At 40.3% G+C, this 24,513-nt stretch overlaps 1 protein-coding gene across 27 annotated transcripts in view; it reads left to right on the plus strand.

The window, feature by feature from the left end:
* Positions 1-24,513, plus strand: part of SVIL (supervillin) — a 267,203-nt gene that overhangs the window by 138,897 nt on the left and 103,793 nt on the right. For all 27 annotated transcript variants that reach the window (XM_069086415.1, XM_069086412.1, XM_069086418.1 and 24 more), the window contains 4 exons: positions 5,848-5,939; positions 17,845-17,902; positions 18,014-18,165; positions 20,995-21,667. In XM_069086415.1, coding sequence (XP_068942516.1) covers positions 17,895-17,902; positions 18,014-18,165; positions 20,995-21,667 — 833 coding nt within the window. In that variant the 5' untranslated portion in view covers positions 5,848-5,939; positions 17,845-17,894. The remainder of the gene's footprint in view (positions 1-5,847; positions 5,940-17,844; positions 17,903-18,013; positions 18,166-20,994; positions 21,668-24,513) is intronic.

The following is a 24,513-nucleotide window of genomic DNA, read 5'->3' on the forward strand; positions in this document are numbered from 1 at the left end:
CTTGGCATTCTTAAAACTCTAATTGCTGTTCTAAGATGGTTTTTTAAAATGATGTTCCTGCCAAGAAAGATAGCTAAGTCAGGAAATGCTTCCCTTTGGGGTCTTCCCCTCATTGGTTGTTGAGTCTGGGGAATATGTCTGGTCTGCCTCAGAACTGTTGTCTTAAATTTGGAGAATCATTCATTCCACCAAATAGTTAACCACATATTACAAAAAAGAAAAATCCCAGGGTGGCACAAACATTAACAGATTTAAAAAAAAAACAGCATCTACCTTAAATAGGTTTCTATTGGTTATTCTGTTTGGGGATATTGCTGGCAAAGGTCTCTGCCCTGTTTCTCAACTAAACGTTAATTGAGACAAAGCCACGTGAGAGTTTGTCTACAATTCTACACTGTGAGCTTGGCCAACATGAAAACAAGGGGGCCTAACATTCATTCTCATAGGGCTAAGTATAGTTATAATTGTGACAGAAGCAGAGTAGAAGAATTGTTTATGTTGCAAGGGTCAGTGATGGCCCGTGTCCACCTTCTCAGTACAAGAGAAGCAAGACCAAAACAAAACAGCATGGTAGAACTATTGCAGATTATACAACTCAGCTTGATCTCAAGCAATTTCCCTTTCCTGCTCTTTAGGGAACACTTTCTAAAATTCTGCAGGTAAGATGGTGCAATTTAGTCCATTGGGTTCTCTTGTGGTTTGCCAGGTCATTGACCCTGAACCTGAACCAAATCTCTGAAGAAAACAAGATAATTCTAGGGGACCTCATTTGTGACAGTGACTAAAAACTGGAATAGTGAGAGGGAAAAGAGGGGAGATTCTTTAGTCATTCTCTGCAAAATCAAGTCATTTTCCAAAATGAGAAAACAATGAGAGGAGGAGGGCAAAGGCTTTGAGAAAGAAAGAAAGGGACAAGTTACTCTTCAAAACTCATTATGTATGAATTTATCTGGATTTGATAAGAATTTATCTGGATTTGATAAGATTACTCTTTCCTTTTCATGGTATTGAATGTAAAATGGAGAAATAGTCATTTGCACCCCAAGGACAAAGGTGATCATAAAATGTATTTCACATCTACGTAGAGAATGTAAAAAAGGAAGGTAGTATATTTTGCTCTCCCTAGTTCCTTTAATACACAAGATCCAAGACAAGAGAGATCAGACTATAGGCAGCTCAGTGTACTACATGCATGGTTAATATTTCTTATAATCATAATAATGACCCCAGCCTTCAAATCAGGATAGTAGCAGAATATTTTTGCTGCTGGCACTTGGATCAAATTGCCCCCTATTGCTTTTGCTGAGCATGTAAGTAGGTTAATGGGACATGTATTTTTAAAAAATTCCTCATCACTGAAGCAGATTGGTTACTGAGAGAGAGAAAGAAGGGAGAGACGCTAAAGCACAGAGTTACGAACTATTTCAAATGACCTGAGTTATGTTTTAATGATTTCTCCTTCAGTGTTTGGATTTTTTCCTTTTAAATTAAGAGTTAACTATACTTTGAGAGGGGGGAATCAACCATTCCCCTTTCTCTTTCACCTTTAATTTTTCTCAAACCACTGCCTCTTTCCCTACTTCATATACAAATGTTTCCTTCATTTGACCTTGACATGATTGCTTTAAACTATTACTCTCTTTGTCTTCCCTCAGTCCCTCTCTATCTCTCTTCTTCTCTAGCTGTCTCTCTCTATTATTTGATCAACTAGAAAGAGACACCTTTGCTGCCTCTCCTTCTTTAACACTTCCTAGTCCCTTGAAGTCAAACTCCTCACCACTTTTTGAAATTGGAGTTAACAGAGAGCTCTTCATTGCTCAATATGTTGGCCTTCTCCCCCACATTACCTTTTCTACAGCTTTTAATGATATTCATTTCTCTTAGTCTTTTCCTTTGGCTTCTGAGACACTGCTCACTCCTACATATCCAACCACTCTCAAGTCTCCTGTGCTACATCATCTGTTTTCTAGACCCCCCTATCCTCAGCCTCTTATTTCTCTGTCCTCTCTTTGTGATCTCATCTATTCCCATGGATAAAGATATTTCATCATTTGTGTTTGCATATGCATACACATAGGCATGTGTATGTATATACATAATGTATGCCTAGATGTATATATGCAATACTAATCTCTCATGAATTCGTGTCCCCTGTATTCAGCTGCCTGCTGGACTTCTCTGCCTAGATCAGCACCTCAGACTCAAACTCTACATATCACTTCACCTTAAACCCAGAGGAATTTGAAATCTCCACTCAAGTCCTTGGAGTTCTTCCTCATTTTTTTTTATCTCTGTTGAGGGTAGCATCCTCCTCCCAGTCAACTAGGATCATAACTTCAGATTCACACTTGAGTCTTTCCTCCATCCAGGCTCCCCTACCTGCCTTCCTTCCCCACATTCAATGAGTTGCCAAGTCTTGTTGATTCTGTCTCTATAATATCATTTGTATTTTACTCCTTCCCTCTATCTGTTATAGCCCACACCCTCATTCAGGTCATTTGTTGCTTCTTGCCTGAACTGGAATAATAGCCTCCCAATTGACTTCTCCCTTCTTTAATCTATCTTCCACATGGCCGCTAAAATCATCTTCCTGAGGCACAGGTTTGACCATGTCATGCCCCTACTCAGGGAAGCTTCATTTTCTCCCTGCTGACTCTTAAGATGAAGTACAAACTCCTTCATCTAGAATTAAGTGATCTCTATAACCTGGCTCAAATCTCTACTTCCCACCTCCCCACTCCACAACCTCTGGTTCCCCATAAGTTAATATGTCATCTCATGCCTCTAAATTTGGATAAAAAGTCCTTCGTGCCTAAAATGCACATTTTCATTTCTGCCTTTTAAAATCCTTGTATTCCATTAAGTTCATATGTCTCTTACTCCATGAAGCCCCTTCCCGTCATCATGTTTCTAGTTCCCTCTGCCTGCAAAGACAGTCCCAGAGTTCTCAGAGTTCTCCTTTCCCTTGTCACTGCCTGTCTGTATCATACTTAAAAGTCCATGTTTGGGTTGTCTCCTCTGGTTGAATTAAAGGCAGGGATAAGTTTCATTTATCTTTCTACAGTTGGAAAGGCGACCCACAGCAATAAAAACATAGAGCCAGTGAAACATCTGACTATCCACACTATCTATATGTAGTAATTTGCCTAATAAATATTTGTCACATTGTTGAAATTGGTGATCATTGAGATTTTTGCCTTTGGCTACTTTAATTCAACCAGCAGTATAAAATCAGACACTGAAGTGTTTAGATGGAAAGGTAGAATGATGTGACAGTCGAATACTTTCAGAATGATGAGTTTTCCTAGTCAGTATAAGAGAAAGAACAAAAAACCTGGGTTTGAATTTTAGGTCTGTGGTTCTGTACAAGTTACTTCTCTCTGCACTTTGACTTCTTAACTGCAAAATGAAGAAAGTCTGTTTAGATCATTTTCACTTGTCTTTTCAGCTCCACATTCTGGGGTCTTTGTCTTGGGTTAATATTTGTTTCTGTTTTTCCACTTACTGATCAATGCCCTATATTTAGCTCCAGTGCCTAACATATATTATGATATATTTTAAGAATATGATTTGTGAAGAGCATTGATGTGCTTTCCAGGAATAAATGTACTTGAAGTGGTGAAATGTTAGAATGGTGATGGAGTGGATTGGTAAATACTGCCGTGAAAAGATTCAGCAGATTGTCAGAGTAGGAGACAGGTGCCTCCTACCTCCAGTGATCTTTTAAATAAGCAGAGGGGGGGAGACAGGGAAGTTCAGACATTCAGTTTTGAGAATAGCTTTTCTGGGTAAGCAGTCGGCATGCCTCGGATGAGGGCACTTGCACCGTGAAGATGAATGATGTGGGAAGCACAGTGTTATAGGGATGGAGGAATTTCATTTGAATACAGAAAACATTCCAGATGGGATCTTATTCTGGAGAGTCAGATAGGTACTTACTGTTGCTTATTTCAACTCTAGGTTCTATATGTGTGATAAATGTGATTATTTCTACAGTGCCCTTAGTCCCACCAATTATACACTTTTCATCATTTTTTTCTTTAAAAAAAAACAACCCTTTTGTTCTGTCAGGCATCTAAAAAGAATCTTTGAGAAAGACTGCTTTTGTTTTGCAGCTTTCCTTTTTAATGGTAAGGAGTCAGTGTTAAGTAATCCTCTCTTTTCCCTTTTCCAGAAATCTTTGACTTCAAGCATTATTCCTGCCTCGATAAAGCATGATCATTAATAATACTTCATTCTCATCGTCAGTAATTAACTAAATTTAAATGACACTTTAAAAATCATTAGTTACAACCATAAGGTTTACCTTTTCTACAGGAAAGATCTAAGCCTTTTTTTTTTTATATATAAGAATCAGGTTTTTAGTATCCTAGCCTGAACAATGTGCTTAGGGAAGAAAAATGCAGTAGATTGGAAAAAATTCCATAGATCAAATTCAAATAGAAATGAGGACAACTAAACCATACATAAGGATCCCTGCAGGCTATATATTGACTTAGAAAATGGCATATTCACATTATTTTTATTGATTTATTCATATTTTATTATATTTTTATTAACTATTTCCCAACTACATTTTAATCTGACTTGGGCAGCACTCAGGAGCTTTGTAGGGGTCCTCATATTTTGATACCTTTGCTATAGATTATCTCTTTGCCTAATTACTTTGAAATATGGAGAAGTCCTTCTGATTTTCATTTCAATTTTTATAATATCTTACTCTGATGTAATTTTAGAGTACCCTCAGACTTCCTTGACCTTTGAGAAGCATTCTGCATCCTGGCTAGATTCAAGACCAAAAAAATGGAACATTTAAAGAGAATTTTACATGGAAGTTTTTTCAGGTTCACGTCTTTCCCCTACCCCAAAATCCAGGATTTCCCTCTTGTCTCTCAGATAATATGCTTGATATTTAAAGACTGTCACCAAATGGCTTCCCTCTACCTATCTGTATTCATTTCATTTTACACCTCTGTAGGTATCTACCCTTCCAGCCCAAACTGGGTCTCTTACAGTTCCCTAAATTCATCACTATCTCCCATCTGTCCTGTATTCCTCAAATATACAACAGGTTGTAGTAGAAATTCATTTAAACTTGTAGTAGTTGGGATACTGTCTGACTCTGGGGCTTTGGGTCAGTCCCTTCACTAACCTGGTCCTTAGTTATAGCAAATGGCCTTATGATCCTTTGAACATATTCCCTCCTTCCCTCCAGTTCTCAGCTCCCTTTAGGGCTCACCTTACCTTATCCTCTTAGCTATTAGTACTCCCTCCCTCCTCATATTTTCTCTATTTGCTTATATCTTTGAAGGTCACATACCCCTCACCAACCTACCCCCAGCAAAATGTCAGCTCCATCCAGGGATTGTTTTTGGCTTTGCTTTGTTTTTCCGGGTCTGGCCCAGTGCCTACTACATAGTGGATGTTTAGTCAATGTTTTCTGAATGAAAAGTGAGTCTTATTATTTGATTAGGCACTAGGGACAATGTACAATCACAGGATTCCATTAGTCTGTTCTTCTTATCTCTTGTATTCCCATTTTGCCATCTTTTCCATCTGGTTATAATGCTGGGCACTAGAAAAGCTGATCTTATTATCAAAGGGCATCGTTACCAACTAGTCCAACTAGAGAGGAAAGTGAAGCCCATAGAGGTTACGGGACTTGCCTTTGGTTAAACAGCCACATAGAGGGAGGTCCAGCATTATAACCCATTTGGTTTCTTAACATCTTTGTCCAGTGCCCTCTTGGGCCCTGGTTGCTTTTGTTGATGCAATTTTTGACATTTTGTCTCAAATATCTTGGTTTTCAGAATTTTCTTAGGCTTTTATTAATTGGAAAATTTTTAGTTTTCAGAGAGAATTTTCACTTGAAGAAAAGGAACAATTTGCCAACCACAGAAGCGATATCGATGCTAATCTTTTAACTGTACTTCCCAAAGGTGAGTTCCCTCTAAATTATTTACCAGTTTCTGATCCATGTGAATAGCAAGAAAAATGTTAACTCAGATTTACTTTAAAGGAAAGTCTCTCAATATTTTTCATAACATTGAGAAGAAATTTTCATTAACATGGAAATGTAATGATTTCTACCCCCACCCCAGGCAAATAATTCTAGTATTGTCTTTAGTCCACTATAAGGCAATAAATGTTTTATAATCTCTCTCTGATTTTTTTTTTAGCTGTTTTAGCTAGGAAAAGACAAGGTGGGGTGGGGGATAAACTGCATTAACCAGGATTTTCTCTGTTCAATAAAAGGAGCCCAGTATCTCTTCCACAAACATCCAGCTCTGATGCCTTAAAACAATATGTAGGTAACCCCCATTTCTCGAGTTGTGTCAGTTATTATTTAGATAGAAGTGTTAGGGGCTAAGGGGCTCACAACAATTCTGGCTTCTGAGAATTGAATGGTATTTGCCTGCAGTGTCCTGTAAAACAGATGAAAACACCAAACAGTTCCCAATCCAGCACAAACCCTTGTACTTCTGCCAGACCAAGGAGCCCTGTTAGATTTGTTGTATTGTTTGTTTGTTTTTTAACCAACATTAGTTTAGCTATTGGTCATCATAATGTATAGTATTTGTCCGCACATTCCTGGACTGGCAAAACCCACCCAAGAAGTGATATTCTTGGTAGCAATTAAGCCAGAAGCCATAGAGAAAGGGGCACCTCAATAGAAGGAGGGCAGCTTGTACATTGTTCTCAAAGAAGTGGGGCTGAGGACTTGTTGGAGTGGTTTTTAATCTGCATCTCGAGGCAATAAGAGAGGCATTTGATGGCACTCTTGGTTATTTCACCTTGCAGTGATCACGACATTCATGATCATGATGATCACAAACAAGGACCACCATGGAGAGACTTCCACTTGTGGGTCAACGTTAGTTGTAGAAGATATCAATGCATCCTATGGAGAAGCTGACAAGACCACAAATTTAGAGCCTGAAGGGACACTGGAAGACATAGGGTTGTCTTCTTGCTTGTAATATTGTCTGATTTGCTCAAGCTCAAATAGGTAGTAAGTGGCCGAGTCAAGATTTGAACCCAGGTCTCCTGAGATATAGATGAACTCTAATGTTGCTTTCAAATCTGAATCCTATAAACATAGAACTTGATACTTGATGGCTTCAGTGTGAGGGTGGGCACAAGGGAGGACAGTAAAAACAATGGCGAAAAATATATATTTTTGGATCCAGAAAGTAAAGAGACCAAAGGCTTATTGGCTAGTCAGAAAGTTCATCTGTATAGGATGAATAAGAGATTCAGAAAGCACTGGACCTGGCAAGCACCAAACTTCACAAAGAATGAATTTGACTATATTTTAACAGATAGAAAAGAAATTGAGTAGTTACCAGCATAGTAATCATTTCAGAATCAGCCCTGTGTAGTCATACCATGACTTGATTAAAGGTCAAGGTCAATGCCAAAAGAAGAGAAAAGTAAGAAGATACTGCATGTGATTGTAACAGGCTCTAACATGACTGGTTATAATAAGCAGTCAAGTCCAAAAAAAAAAATGGGAAAATGAACACAAGTGAGACCAATGACTCTATCACCTTTTCTTAGAGAAATTTAATTATTAAAAAGCAATTGTCTCAGCCAGCAAACACTCAGTACTCTTGCCAAACTTGGTGATGTGGCAGCTAAGAGTACAACAGGCGTCTTTGATAAAATGTAGCCCAACATTGGGACCTTAAATAGGGAGCTATCCTCAGGTGCTCACAGAGGGCACCTTGGGTAGAATCTATATAGAATAATTGTTTGGTTGTGTTTTGGTTTTTTTTTGCTAGGGAGGGTTTTCAAAAACCTCCTGAATGAATTGTTGTCATTTGAAAAAGAGGATCCTGTGCACAAGTGGATGCAAATACAGATTTCCCAGATTATAATAGAGAGGAAGGGTGCTAGTCCCTTAGTGTGCATTTCTTGGACTGGTTCTTCAGATAGTTAATAAGCCAGGTCCAGAATAAAACAGGAAGAAGAAACTGTTCCATATCACATTTGGAAAATGATACTGTGCTTTTAATGATGTCTAGACGCACCTCAATGCAAGACCCCATTTTTTTTTTTTGCATCAGTAATTTTCCAATGTGATGGTGAATCATGGAGCACCATGATCTCAAAAGATATAAAATTGCAGATAAGCCAGGGAGCAAACAGAAATGGTCTGTCTTGGAGAAATGAAGTGGTCTGCAGGATATTTACTAAAGATGGCCTACACGTAAGAAACTGTGTAAAATAAATGACCTGATTGCAGAATGAGAGTGAGAGTTAACAAGTGGACAGGCTGGGGCACTGTCTGTGAAAAGAAGCAGAGAAATGCCTTTGCCTCTTCTGGAAATTTCAGGTGAATCCTGTGTGGAGAGGATGGCAGACGCTGAAGTCTTGCTTCCTGTGGCACCTCAATGTGCTTCTGGCTTAGTTTTTCTTATTGTCTCCCTCAATCTGTGTATGTGCCCAGACTCCCAAATCTAAGCTCTAGAATTGTCTTTCATGTCATGTCTTGCATGAAAATTATCTCTAACTTGTTGCTTATATCCACTGGGTACTTTTCCATGTTGGTGTCAAAGGGATAGGGCTTTATAGGACTGAGGGATGTGGGGCCACTGAGCAATATCTCAAATGGAATGTTGTCCCTCCTCATCTTCAGACCCAGTTTGCTTCAGCTCCGTGGCACTTGTCCAACCTAACACATATTGATGGACTGATTCCATAAACTATCCAGTTGGCTGCATGTAATAATTGGGGCACATGCACTTTTTAATTCAGCTTGCTTTCCCAATTTAGATAGAGTTATCTCTTTTGCATCATTATGAATTAAGAAGGAGCCACTGTTATAGTCCAGGGCACCCTGTAGGAGAATTAGGAGGAGAACTTGATAGTCAAAATTCTTTTAATTGGAACTTTGGTAATTGACCCTCTATGACACTCATGAACACATCTTGTTCAATAACTCAATTGATTTGAATATACAATCAATCATTGTAGTGATTACAGATACAATCATCTTCAAATCAATTTTGAAGAAAGCAGTCTCTCTAGCCACCTGCCATAGGCTTGCATAATTTTGGAATAATAACAGAGATATCATTTCTAAGGGAAACCTTCAGAGTTGCTTTTTGAGTAAATCACATGCTTTCTTGGCATCAGTAAACATTATAGGACCTTATGTATTATTGCAGACCTCTCAGCTATTTGAGTGAACATAAAAGGTATGGTTTGTTATGGAAAATTGCCTACCTTTCCCTTATTATATTTTTAGTATGCAGAAAACTTGATGGTTCTTTGATTGCTTTCTTGAAATGCTTAGGTCTTTCCTATGGAAGGGGCATTAAACTTCCTATCCCCCCAAAGGATAGCATTAAGTGGAAATGATTGGGATCATCATGGAATGTGGCAACTTGAGAAGCAGCCAGCTCTGAACTAGTGTCTGAGCAGAGACAAGATAATGATCCTTCAGAGATCATTGGATCAAAGGTTTTCAGCTGGATGAAGGATTGGAGGTTATCCTCTCAAAGCCTTTCATTTTACAGATGAGTACATTGAGATCTAGAAAGTTCTGTGACTTGTCCAGGCTCATACAAATGTAAGGGGAAGAGCTGGCATTGAAACCCAGGCCCTCTAGATCCAAACCTTGGATTCTCTTCATTGCACCAAGACGACTTTCCTAACATGGAAGGGGAAGAATGCATGCTGGGCAAAGTCATCTTGATTGGGCAAGGTCAGTGATTTTGTGAGAAATGGTAGAAATGGAAGTCTTCTGACTCCAAATCCAGCTGTGGATAAAGGGCCGGACGTGGAGTCAGGTGATGTGGGTTTGTCCATGACCAGAACCTGTCTCATGCTACCTATATGACTTTGAACACATCACTTACTGTCTCTGGGCCCCAGTTTCCTCATCTGTAGGATGGAGAGCTTGGCTTCCATTTCAGAAAGCAATCGCTAGAGTTGCCTGCCATGGCCTTGTAGGATTTTGAAATGGTCATGAGAGATAACATTCACTTTCTTCCACTGATTGAGTGACTTCTTTCGTGTTAAGGTTCAATATAAACATGTTCACTCATTTTTTCGAAGCAACTTTTTTTCCCTCAATTTGTAATACGTAGTAAAAAAAATAAAATCAGTTCTTGACTAGATCCCTTCCACATAAAAATAATAATAATATTAAGATAGAAATATTTTTGCCACTTGGGTGTATTATATACAATTGGTAGTTGCAGGCTCTTAAAATAGTGTTACTTTGCTAAGAAATAAAATAGGTGTTCAGAAAATTTAGCATCTGGGGCATGTGATTTTAGGATACAATAATTTCCAAAGAAGGTTTCATAGTAGTCTTGTTTGGAGGGTTGAATCAACAGATCATTCCCAGAAATCCTTTTAGATTGAACCCAAAGAAATCCTGACACTGTTTCTTACACCTGGGTAGATGCTTTAGATACTATACATTTCCCAAAAACTATACCAAAGACTGAATGTTTCTAAGTAACAATTTTATTAATTTTTTTATAAAACATTTCATGTGGTTAAGTGATCTTTTTTTTAAAGCACAAAATAGTCATGGAATTAGGATCTTTCTGATATTGTCTGTCTAGGAAAGAGAGATGAGGAGACAGGAATGATGATTGTGTGGGAGAGGATTCAGACTAGCTTTGCTTAGCCTCAGAGGGGAGCTGTAGCATCCATGAGCAGAAGCTCCAGGGAAGAATTTTTTTTTGCAAGGTAATCAGGGTTAAGTGGAAATTTCTGACAATTAGCATTCTAATTATAGGTGGCTTGGATGGCTTTAGGAAATAGTGGGCTTTCCCCTCACTGGAGATCTTCAAGCCAAGCCTAGGTGAGAGTCTGCAGTTGTTGGCAAGGGGGTGAAGAACCAGGTACAGGTTGGCACAGGTTGGTTGATTATAATTCCAAAACGGAGATTCTGGGATTTTGATGGGGAAGAGGAAAACACCTCCTACCAGACCCCCTTTTTAATCCCAACAATTGGTAGTTTCTCTCCATTTGGAAGTGGCTTTATATTACTCTCCTTATACTTAGCATTTTCTTGTCTAGGTATGAGTCATATCCCTCAGGCAGCGAGGTTGTACAGTGAGTGGTGTTCTTGACTTGGAGTCAGGAAGATCTCAATTACAACCCAGCTCCAGACACTCAACCTTTGTCTGCCTCTGTTTCTTCCACTGTAGAACGGAGATTACAAAAACCCCTATCTCCCAGAGTTATTGTGAGGACCAAATGAGATAATGTTTGCAAAATAGTTGTTTAGCGCAATACCTGGCACATGCTAAACATGTTCCCTTCCACATCTCGGTAGGATGTTACTCATTAACAAGCATTTATTAAGCACCTATTGTGTATCAGGCTGCTGGGCAGAAGTGTGTACTAGTGGAGAGAGAACTGACCTTGGAAACAGAAAGATCTGGGTTGAAGTCATGCCTCTGACTCATACTGGCCGTGTGACTTTGGACCATTCACTTAAAATTCTCAGCTTCTAGGCAAATCTCTAAGGCCTAGAGCAGTGAAGGTGCAAAGCTGCCTTAGTGGTGGGAGCATTCCCCTGCCAATGAAATGACATACCTCTGGACCCCAGAGGAAGCTGTTCCTGCCCTTTAGGTGCTCACATCTTTGACTACAGGACCGTCACATTTTTTATGTTTTTATTCCCAACCAAGCTCTTGGCCTGACACACAATAATTGTCTAATAAGATTTTGTTGAAATGAAAAACGAATATTGAGAAATTTAAAAAACCATAAACTTACTTGACTAATGGAGAAGCATGAGAAGATTTCCTCTCAGCCTCTTCTGGACAGAAGTGAGGGTACACAGGGATAGAACATAGAATCCATGGAAGGGCAGGTTTTTTTCAAAGCATTGATTACTTTTGTTGATTTTTTTTCTTTTTTAAAATTTTTATAAGGCATTGCTCTGCCAAGGGAAAATTTGAGAGAAAAAACAAGTTATCAGTAAAAACTTCTTGTTTCAAAAAAAAGTTCTTAATTGAATGGACTTGATTTCTCTAATTATCACTGCTGACACTCACATTAAGAGCAACCTTTGGGCTTCATTTGGGGGACCTCCTTTTGCATCAGTGTATTTCTGAGCATTTTAGAATACTTGGACAATGAAAGCATCTGGGCCTTTTAAGCAGAAGCCTCCCTGATAAGCTTTAGTGTGACTTTACTCCCTTTTTTATCTTGAACCATTTAAATATGTTGTTAGGAAGAGCCTGCTGCTGTATGTTATAGAAAAGCAACTTTGGAACCCAAATGGTATTTCAGAGTTAAATTTTAAAAGTTCCTAGTTTTCACTGTCACTGTTACTGTAGACTTCCTTATACATCAAACCCAATCAATAAGGAATTTATATCCAAAAGACCATTCCTTGGCAGAGTGGCAGGTGGTTTCCAGAATTGGATCACAACTATGATTTTATCTTTTTAAAACGGAAATAAATAACGGGGCTAAAAGTTTCCCAAACCAGGAATAGCTTTTTCTTGGTGTTTGGCTTTAGCCTCTCACCATCTTTTCTAAAAGTTTGATCAGCAGAGTTCAAGTGGTGAGCCTAATGGTCTCCAGGAGGTCTTGTAGAACGTTAAGGCCTGGAAGAGGAAGGAATGAGCGCTTGCCATCCATGTGAATTAGATTCCATCCTCCCTGTAGAACTGAAACACTTCCCCTCAGGGTGAATCCACACAGGCTTAGTGTGGTACATGTTTGTTTTATTAATTTTTGATTTAAATTGCAGTTTGCAGTAAGGGAGGAGAGACCAGCTGGAGCCGATATGTATGAGTCTTAAATGATTGCCTTTTTAAAAATCTCTCCCACACGACTTGTTCCTCTTCTGCTCACGCTTCTACAGGTGGATCTTGTTTTAAGGAAACAAGACAAGCAAATTCACAAGGAGTATTATTATTATGATTTGCTCCACAAGAGAATTTTAATTTTAACAAATTCAACATAAGATCCCTTTAAAAAGCACTGTCACTTATTATATTTAAAATGTGTCTCAACGTGGGGTTAAAACTTTGTAATAGTATAACTAGTAATGTGTTTATTGCCCCTATATAACATTTGCATAGCTCTTCAAGGTTATTCAAGCCCTTTGCTCAGTAATAGCTTAGGTGGCCGAGGGGATAGAAGCCTGGAGCTGTAGTCAGGAGGAATCACGTTCAAGGTCTGCCACAGACAATAACGGGTGACCCTGACCGGGTCGTACAATCTGAGTTTTCTCATCTGTAAAATGGGTGGATTGGAGTTGCTGGCATCCTCCATCCCTTTCGATTATAAGTCGACGATCCTATAGCTCTTCCAGGAGGGTAATGTCAATATTATGCCATTTTACAAAGAGACTCCTTGATGTAAGGTGACTTACCCTGCCCAAGGCCATGCAGAGAACTCCCCAGCAGATCCCACTCCTTTGTGCCATGGAGGACCTACACTGTGACTTTTCAGTGTGTACTTGAAGAACTAGGTGGAGGTGCTGGGAGAAGGATTCAGTGGTTGGTTGACTAGCTTGGGCTGGCCAGGAAAGCGCTTGTATTAGAATAACAGCTCTAACAATGGATATGAGGTCATTGCAGAAGCAGATGACTAGTTGGATTTGGGTGGTGAGGGAGAAAGGAAGGGACAATGGCTCTCAAGCTTTACAGCTAGAAAGGACCTCAGAGGCCTGATTCAATCTCCTTTTTTTTTAAAATGCTTTATTAACTTCTGATTTACATCATTCGTTTCCACCAGATTTTGAGTTACAAATTTTCTCCCCATTTTTCCCCCATCCATCCCCCCAAAACAGCAGTCCCACAGGATATCCCTACCTCCAATCTGCTCTCTCGGCCTGGTTCAATCTCCCTTCATTTTGTACACGAGGGAATAAACTAAGGTTCCCATAGAGCTGAAAGAGAAACCAGGTCTTCCAACCTCAAATCTAATATTCTTCCTATTACCCAGTGCTGCCCAATGACTTGGAGAATGGTGGTACTGTTAATCAAATTAGGAAATGTAAGAAGAGATGATTTCTGGCAGGTTGAATTCTTTTGGGGAATTCAGGAAGTGGATAGTCAAAAAATTGGGTTGCAAGAAGCAACTAACCTGCTTTAGCCTCTTCACTGTCCCATAGCAACTATTTTCTCTTAAAAATGTCTTAGGCTGAGAGGGGCTGGTAGAGTTCCTAGAGCCATAGAATGTGAAACCTGGATGGGACTTTAGGAACCATTCAATCCATTCTCCTCATTTTATCCACAAAGGAACTTGATAAGGATTTATTTGCTCAAGGTCACAAATCTAGTAAGTACCAGAGTCAAGATTTGAACACAGGTCTTCTGACTCCAAACTTAGTCTTCTTTTCACTGCACTGAGTTCTTCAAACCTTTAAGAAAATTATGATTTCAGTCAAATGCATGTTGTTGTCAATATAACTTTATAAGCAGCTTGAAGAATGATCAGTCAGTATAGTTACCCCTTCCACATCATGGGGATTAGGGGTACAGGGCCCCCACAATCTGGAGAATTTTTTGACCCTCCCTTTGTACCAGAGAAGAAGTCTGAATTATTGTGGTATTAAAAGATAAAATATGTTGATATTATAAGATACTATTCATATATTTTATGCATTTCTAAAATTTTTCTGTCTTGTCTGCTGGCCTCCATGTATCATCTGTGGCTTCTGTAAAACTCCCCCAAAATTCCCATTGAAGTTCTTACGCCAATCCACAATATAAAATAACGACTACAGAGAAAGTTGGAATGTGAATGAATAACTGTATACTTCTTAACCCCAGGTAAAGGGACAGTGGTAAAGTGAATGAAATTTTTTTCTACTAACTATACAGAACTCTTATTCATCCTGCATAGACTAGTGGATATTTCTAGGTTATAAAATTATGTCCAGTCAATGTAGAAAGGTGCCCAGATTGGGAGTCAGAGGCCGTGGGCTCAAGTCTTCTCCGTTACATTGATGATCTGTGTGGTTGATTTTAAGTTTAAGTTTAACACTTAAACCTCTCTGAGACTCAGTTTTCCTTGTCTGTAAAGTGGGGGTAGTAATAACTATTTCACAGAGATGTTGTTAATATTCAAAGATGATAGATAATGTATGTGAAATGAATCCCAAAGGGGAAGGCGAGTTCTCCTGAATAATTACCCATATTGTTTCCTTTCTGTTACTCAATAAAATCTCTGTTTAGTATTGTCATTTTGTTTGTTTCCTTGAGGCAATCAGGGTGAAGTGACTCACCCAGGGTCATACAGCTAGTAATCATCTGAGGTTAGATTTGAACTCAGGTCCTTCTGGCTCCAAGGTCAGTGCTCTATCCACTGTCCCACCTAGCTACCCCTGTTTAGTGTTAGATTGACAAACCCTTATTTAGGAGTGTTCTGAGTTCATTCAATAGCTTTGTTAAAGTTACTCTAGCACTGACCTTGGTGGTGCATACTTTTAATGCCAACTGCTAAGGAGATTGAGGCTGGCAGATACCTTGAGCTCAGTGTTCTAGTTGGGAGTCCTCACTAAGTTTAGCATTAGTGTGGTTGAGACCCTGGGAATGAGGGACCACCACATTGTCTAAGGAATTGCAAACCAGCTTAGGTCAGAAATGGTACAGGTCAAACTTCCATCGCTCATCAGTAGTGGGATAGGGGCCATGAATAGCCCTTGAATTTCAGCCTGGGAGAAATGGGGAGAACCAGTTGTAACTTTTTTTTTTTAATTACTCTCACCATGTCCTGCTTTAGATTTAAAGCGATCCAATTAAAATCATGGGGTTTTGATATTTTGACCTTTCAAATTACTAGCCACTAAATTTTTCATCAGCCTTAACCCTACTTGCGGTAGCCAAAAGTTCCAGCCCCTGTGGAAAAACACCACAATGCTAGATTGTGTCATTTCTCTTAATTGGGAGCATAAACAGTATATTTATGAGAAAGTACTCCTTTCCTCCAGCTACTCCACTTCCTAGGAGGGTAAATGAAAAATGATCTTTTTTTGCTAACCAGCCTGCTAAAGAATGACCAGTTCAATCAAAGTCTTGCTTACTTTGTTTTTTTTTATGGGTCTTGTATATTTATGAATAGAGTCAGGAAGCATCATTCTGTGTGTGTGTCTGTCTGTCTGTTTAGGGAGTTGCTTATTTACAAAAATGGGTACGTACAAATAAATAGCAAAATGAAAATAAAAATTCTATTCCTTCTACAATTGTACCAGGGTTCTCTCTTCTTCTTCCTCTCCCTCTTTACTTAATCTCTTGTTACAGTCATTATATTAAGCTGCAGAGAGCTCTCAGAATTTAGGATGCCTTAGATATATTGGTCTTTATAAACCATACATCAGCATCACTTCACTCCACTGAATTTGACTACTGAATAATTTAGATAACATTTTGGAAGCACCTAGTAATGTCCCTTGAATTAGTGTAATATCAGCATTTGAGTTACTAATGTTCAATAATTACATGCCCACATTACAGCTGAGTAATTAATAACTACTTTGGAGACCTGGATCCTAGCAAGAGAAGGCTGGAGCTTGTCTATCAAGGCCCAAAGGTGATTCCAGGGGTGTAGTCCAATTTTACATTTGGGAGGAGGTAGATGAGGGCCTAGACAAAAACCACATGACATGGAGATGGCTAGGCATAAAATACATTTGGAAGGGTATGGAGCTGTTAGATTGTGAAGGGCTTTGAATAATAGGTAAAAAAAAGTTTTAAATTATTAAGATAATTAGCTAAAGTAGGAAATAAAAATTAATATTCTTCCTTGTGACAGTATGTCTAGAAGTGTTTGATAGCCATACTGCCATACATGATTACTTGCTAGAGACATAACATGACATCCTGGAGCGTTCAATTTCTAGTGTAAAAATTTTGGGTTTGCTTGTGGCTCTGCTGCTCACCCCCTGTGTGACCCTGGTCAAGTTCCTCCAGCTCCTGGCCATCTCTGTACCACAAAGCCTCTGTCCAGGCCCTGATTTCCACCTCCTCCCTACTATAAAATCAGACTCTGCTCCCGCAACCACTTGGGGCCTTGTTAGGCTGGGATCTTGCTGGGATCCAGGCCTCCAAAGTACTCTCTGGCCATTTCTACACTGTCTCCATGTCTAACCTGATCTCCAACTCCTCTTTATCTCTTCTCCCTTAGAATGGAAGTTTCTTGAGGGAAGCAAATATCTTGCTTGCTTGTAGTAGAGTGACTAGCAAGTACAATATGTATCTATCCATCCTTCCATTTTATCTGTCTATATCCATTCTATCCATCTACCTGCCTACTATCTCTCCATCCATTCTGTCTATCCATTCTATCTCTCCATCCATTCTTTCTATCCATTGTCTATCTCCCCACCCATTCTATCTTTCCATTCTGTCTATATGCTATCTATCTCAACCTGTTCCCCTCCAAACATGCTGTACCGTAGCCAAATACACTACTTTGTCTACCTGTCATCTCCATCCGCTATATTCTATCTTTAAACTCCAACCCAAATGACATTTCTTCCATGATGCCCTCATTGAACCCTCCCCACAGTTGGACATGATCTTTCTCTCAGATCTCATTTGGTATTTTATTTTGTGAGGCCTATGAGGACACCAAGTCTGGCACCAAAGTGGTGAGCCCCTGGCAGTCACGAGGCTGTCTAATGAGGGATGACTCAAACCATATCAGAAAGCTTACATGATGATGAGCAGTGGAGGCAGGCCTATGACTGTCTGCTGTACTTCCATCCCAAGACAAGGAAAGGAGAACTATTTCCCCCTCCCCCAAAAGGTTAGACCTCTACTATAATGACCGGAGTTACCCTAACCTCAAGATATATCCTGTAATGTGTAATGGTTAAGGACTAATCTTAGTTGTATTTTTTGTTTTTAGTTGCAGAATTAAGAAAACTCTTTGAGCCAAAGAGAAAAGACGTTTTAGAAATGAAGAGGTAAGGTATTTGTGGCTTTTGAAGGGGAGGATATAGATTATCTGGGCACAAGTTTTACTTCTTGCTTGGTGTGTATTACTCATTGCACTTTTTGGGGGGTGTATTTCACAGAAAAGAACGCATTGCCAGACGCTTGGAAGGAATTGAAAATGATTCTCAGCCCCTTCTTCTACAAAGCTGTACAGGATTAGTTACCCACCGATTACTAGAAGAAGACACGCCCAGATATACTCGAGCCACAGACCTCTATAGCCCTCACATTGGTAAGCATCGACTCTCCATTGGATCATGCAGCACATCTCCTTGTCCTCATGCCATTAAAGAATGAAGTGTTTTGCTTTAAGTGTGTCTCCAAGATAGCTAACAAAACTTGACATTTTTCTTTGCCCATTTTTAATCAATATCTAAGAGACATCAGAATCCAGGTTAAAGGAGTAGGAAGGTTCAATGGAAAGGATATGGGGCCAAGAGCCCTGGCTCCAAATATGGCCCCTGTCCACTACTTCTTTGACCTTAGGGAAGTTACTCATCAGTAAAATGAGGGGGTTGGATGATGTGGCCACTAAGGTCCAGTTTTAAATATGTGATTCTGTGATTCAGAGTTGGAAGAAATTTCATAGGTCACCTAGTTTAACCTCCTCATTGTAAAGATGAAGAAACTGAGGCCAAAAGCTTAAGTGACTTACCTAAGGTCAGTCAGGGAATAAGTAGCATAGAAATTATTAAAACCACACCAACACTGGGGTTCAAACTCAGGACCTATAACTCCATGTTTAAACATTCTTCCCACTCCCTTCTTCTGTGACTTCTTCCTTTGATTATCCTTATGGACATCAGGCACTGTCCCTTTCTATAACAGAGTGACCACAGGATGGAGAGCTGGAAGGGACCTGAGAAATCATCTGTTTCAAAACCCGCTTCCTCTGCCCCTCCTTTCACATGATGTACCCACATTTACATAACTAATTAGTGCAGAGCCAGGCTTGGTTCACTCGCGGTATCTTGCTCATTAAATCCATTTCTCTGTCCGGTAGACCACACCAATTCACAACCACCACGCTCTCTGAGAGTCAGGCTCTGGATCCAGCCAGTGGCTCCCTGCCTCTGGACTGCTGCATTTGGAGATCCTGCCTTTGATAGGCTTTTCTTGCTATTTCTGGAAGCTTCTGATTTACTGTGGACCAGGAGACCAAACAAACAAGTTGGTCAGAATTCTGTAAATTCGGAATTAGTGGGTCCCCGGGGAAGGTCTGAGGGTCTCCCTGTGAACAAAACGATAGATTCCCTAATTCTGAGCTTTCGTGCCCGGAGCCTGAGGCATTATTTTGGACAGCCCAGAGCAAGAAGTTCTGCTTTCTTCCTAGTTCTTGAGATAACTGAGGCTCTGTCATCCTGAGGTAAGGGACCTCTGGATGACAGAGGTGGTGGTGTGCCTTGTGATCAGGGATTGTTTCATTCTGGGCTTTGTGTCCTCTGTGCCTAGCAGTATTATCTCCCTCATCCTCATCCACATATGGCAAGCATTGGGCTCATTATTGTCCCTTTTGATTCTCACAACCACCCTGGGAAGTAGGTGCTATTATCCACATTTTACAGAGAAGGAAACAGAGGAAAGCAGGTTAAGTGACTTGCCCAGGGTCATACAGCTAATAAGTGTCTGAGGCCAGATATAAGCTCACGCCTTCCTGACTCCAGGCTGCCCCCATAGTAGGTGCTTAGCATTGATTCTTTGATTCTCATGGGAAACTTTCATCTGCAGGGATATTTCCTTGCTAAACAAATCCTCATGGATGTGCACACTAGTTGGCTTATACACAATTTTATTTGTTGCACTGATTGTTTTACTCCTTTTTTTTTTCTTTTGAAAGAATGATGAGTCTTTTTATTTATTTTGGCGGGGCAGGGGGAGAGCAAGTGGCAATCAGGGTTAGGTGATACAGCTAGTAAGTGTCTGAGGCTGCATTTGAACTCAGGCCCTCCTGACTCTGGGGCTCTATTCACTGTATCACCTAGGTCCCCCACATATGGCATTTCAGAATTCTTAGGGATACAAATATAAGAGATATCGATTAAAAATTCTAAAAAGACATTAGTTCTTCAAGTCAGACTAGAAATTTTACTTGCCAAAAAAATAAGCCCTATTTTCTCTCTGTGATTGGAAATCATTCAGAGGAATTAGCAGTCACCCACACACAGTGTTGGGTGTAAATGGCAAAACAGATCTTCCTTCCCAACTGCTGTGACTCACATGTTTTCATTTTGGTTCATGTCACTCTTTGGGACTCCCTTGATTTCTTCATGAGTTGTAAGCCTGACCTTCATCCTGAAAGCATCCTGGTTGAACTTTTAATGTGTATGTGATGATGGGGAAGGTGATAGCTGGCAATTACATGGCACTGGAACCTTTTGTTAACACTTCACATATGATGCCTCATTTGGTCCTTCCCAACAGCTCTTCGGGGTGGGGTCTCTAGATGTCATTAATCTTGTTTCATAAATAAGGATACCAAGTGCCAGAGAAATTAGATGGCTTGCCCACATCATTACCCAGCTAGTGAGTTCGGGGGCAGAATTCAGGTCCCGGATTCTCCTGGTTTCGAATCCATCTTTCTTTCCATGACACCATTCAGCCCATTTCTAGGTACAGAACTCTTCCAGAGGCTTGGCTTGTCCTTTTGGAGCCATGCATGTAGGCCAAAATGGAATGGTTGAGGATTTAGGGCTTAAAGGGATCATAGAGATCACATGTTCCAACCCCCTCATTTTACAAGAAAGAAAACTGAGGTGCAACCATGTGAAGTGATGGTGACAAGGCCACACAGGCAGTAATTGCAGAAGTAGGATTGTGACTCAGGGTCTGTTACTTCCCATTCAGTGCTCTTTTGACCACACAGTAGTAGAGCTTTGATCCATTGGAGTCTTTATGTGAAAATTCTTGGGTTGACAAAGTACAGTGTGTTAGCTAAATCTGTTCAAATGAACAAGCTGGCATTTCCTCACACCAGGCTAGGAGCAGGTGGTATACAGTAATTCTTCCTTAATCACAGCCCCTTGCCCATGAATTTTCCATTGTTCTCATGCTACATGTCTAGGTCGATCCAATGAAGAGGAGGAAACTTCAGATTCTTCTGTAGAGAAGCAGCCTCGATCCCGATATTGCATAGAAACTACAGCCCTCAGTACAGAGTCCTCCTATAGCCCAGGGACCATGGACACCCAGGGACTGGACTCCAAAGCTGAAAGAATAGCCAGATACAAGGCCGAAAGGAGGAGACAACTTGCTGAGAAATATGGGCTGACCCTGGATTCGGATGCAGACTCTGAATATCTGTCGCGTTATACTAAGACCCGGAAGGATCATGACGTTGAGAGGAGGGGAGGCAAAAGTGAGAAGCAGGAAGAAGAGAGCAAAGACGTGACGTACCATTATTCTAGGATTGAGACCACGGAGCCCAGGAGCACCGCGGCTGAGTCCAAGGACTATGCCTTTCATGGGGATGATGGTGTTCTTGACAAGGAGGCGTTGTTGAATGTGGAAAACCACAGAAAAGCACAAGAAGCGAGTGCCATTGGCCACATCCGAGACTTGCCACCTGCAGCTGATAATTCTCCCTCCTTGGCATTTTCCGGACGAGAATCCTCATTCAGTGATGTGCCAAGGTCTCCCAAGCAGACCCGCAGGGTGTCCCTTTCTTCACCGAAGCGGCCAGCATCACCGAGCCGTTCGCTCGCCGACTCACCGTTACATGGTGATTCCAGATCAAGGTAAGCGTATGACTCCGTGCCATCTTTGAAGTCTATCTGCCTTTCTACAACAGCTGCCTTTTCTGTACAGCTTGGCTAGTGTTTCCTCTCTGTCTTTTACAGCAAGAATTTGTTCATTAATAGTCAGACTGTTTTTCTGGATATTTTTCCTGTATACTAAAAGAGACTCTGTGGAGGGGGAGGGAGTGTTCTAGAATAATGAAGCTTGAACAAGTATCTTTAGAAGGAAGTCTGTTACAGACTCTACTTCAGAATGATATCACTTTCTCTTTAGTTTCTTTCTTAAATCCCCCCTGCCCTTTTTTTGAAGGGGGCAAGGAGGAGATTTGTAAGTATATGATTTTGCCAAGGACTTTTTAGGACTTTTAAGAAGAGGCTAATTTATTTCTCTAGCCACCCTCATGTAAGCCAGAAGTAAATTTGGGTTTCTTTTCTTATGACCACTGAAACAAGAAATACAAAAACAAGATCTCAGATTTTTGTAGTTTAGACCATATCTTATTACAGTACGTGTATGGATAGTGATGACAGCTTTTCTAAGGCAAGAACAACAGAGCATAAGCTCTGGACCTTCTTAGGAATCTAGAAAGGCCCTGAGTATGAGCCTAGTAATGTCTATTTCCCAAGGATAAGCTTAGTTAAATTCAGGTTTTCTGTTGTGGCAATGCTCAAAGCCTATCCAAAAAAAAGTCTCTAAAGGGGTTATGATCAGCTTGGGGGAAGGAGTCACCCACAACAATGAAATTACAGATTGTTGTGGTGAGGAAGGTTCAGTCTCCTGTGGAAGGGGTGCAGTTTAGCTACCTACAGGAATGGACCACCACCACCAGGCCAGTGGAAGAATTCTAGTTTCCCTAGGACAAGCGAATGAAGAACAACTTTTCCACAGCTGATAGAGATCAACTCCTGCCCACATCTGTACTTGTAGGTGTACAGATGACTTCACGATGGGCATCTGTTCCCCTTTTTCTTGTCCCAGGCCATCTTCCTCCTCTCTCCTACATACACATTCCCCAGTATAAAGGAGCAGTAGTGAGCCTAGAGCCAGTCAGCATAGCAATGAGTCAGGCAACAGAAGGAGCCAGCTGATTGGGATCACAGTTGTATGCACCTGCACACACTCAGACTAGGCAGATGGGCTTGGTATATGTTCACAGTATTCATTGTCTTTTATAACATCATTCTTCATTCTCAGCGTCCTTAAAATCAACAGTTGTAGCAGAGAAGTCCTATGAGAGTCACGAACGGGTCCTAAAGTCCCAGGTTTTTCTTTCTGTGACCTGGAAATGCAAGGCGCAAACCTACCTTAATTGGAACCTTCTGAAAGACAAAATGCATTGGGGAAATGCAACTCTCTTAGTGTAGTCCAATAGTAATTGGACTAAGTTTCATTCTTGGACTTGGGTATTCTCAGCTTTCCTTTTTTACCGCATTCTGTTTTTTCAGTTTCCAAGATTTTCCTTGCCTTTGTTATTCCAACAGGATTTCTTGACACATGCCATTTGTTTTGCTTTTCTCAGCTGTGTTTTTAATACACACACACATGCAAAGCAGAAGGCTCAGCACTTAAATAGTTTGTGCTGGGATGTGTTGAATGAGGAGGAAGAAATTGCATGACCATGAAGTGTATTGCCAGTCCACCAGGACCTCGTGGTATGGACAGTATTTGGTGATCCCTGATTAAAAAACCCTACTATTGAAGAAAAAAAAAAAGCAAGGTCATTTCCTGTGAAATAGGATAGAATAGAGACCTAGAAGGTAATATAGGAAAAATGGTCTAGATATGGCTTAAAATACAAATGTTAGCCTAGAAGTGTTGCGGGTTTGGGTTTTTTTTTTTGTTTTGTTTTTATTGAAGATGAGAGTTTCTTGAGTGAGTGATGACTATATTTAAAGCTTATTTACTTAATCATCCTCTTTTGAGATATGAGATAATTAGCCACTAAGTTTTTCTAAGGTATATTTTTCATTTTAACTGTGTAGCAGCTTCCAAGACCAGGTGGTAAGGGATCAGATTGGTCCCTGATCTTGGTACAGATAGAATGCTACTGGAAAAATGTGTCAGCATGTTCGAGGTGATCCCTCCCCAGCAACAAAACATGCCAAAGATACCATGGTAGGAAGAAATGAAGTTTACTGAGGTAGATATGTGTGCATCAACATTTGTTTGCTAGTCTCAGGAAAACAAAACAAAACAGAGCTAGGTTGGGGCTTCAGTGAGATTTTGCTCAGCACATTAAATTTAAGTGCGAGGAGTTCTGTAAAATTTGCAAAGCCATCATATTCCATGTTTTCCAGTAAAGGATTAGACTTTCGTTGGGAAATTTGCATTACATCATAGAGACGGAAAAAAACGTGCTTGGTCTATTTATTGCCTAGCAAAGCAGATTCTTCACATGTTGCATTACATGACATAGGGAAATGAATTCCAGTGAATTTGTCTCAGCAGGAAAGACTGGAGACAATGGATGCCCTTGGGTTACGTTCAATTGTTTTTCAGTCATGTCCAACTCTTTGTAACCCTATTTGGAATTTTTTGGCGAGATATTGGAGTGGTTTGTCATTTCCTTCTCCAGCTCATTTTTACAGATGAGGAAACTGAGGCAAACAGGGTTAAGTGACTTTCCCAGGGTCACACAGCTAGTAAATGTCTGAGACCAGATTTGAACATAGGAAGATGAGTCTTCCTGACTCCAGGGCTGGCACTCTATGCGCTATGGTGCTCCTAGTGCTTGCCCTTAAGTTATATTTAATGGGAAAAGGGCTGGACTTGGAACCTGAGGACCAGGTGGAAACCCTGTTTCTGTCACTATCCATGTGGTCCCAGGCTCATCACTTAGCCTTGT

The sequence above is a fragment of the Petaurus breviceps genome, unplaced genomic scaffold (genome assembly GCF_028583685.1).
Source record: "Petaurus breviceps papuanus isolate PSGF00001 unplaced genomic scaffold, PetGlider_PUasm1.0 178, whole genome shotgun sequence".
In the NCBI taxonomy this organism is placed as follows: Eukaryota; Metazoa; Chordata; class Mammalia; order Diprotodontia; family Petauridae; genus Petaurus; species Petaurus breviceps.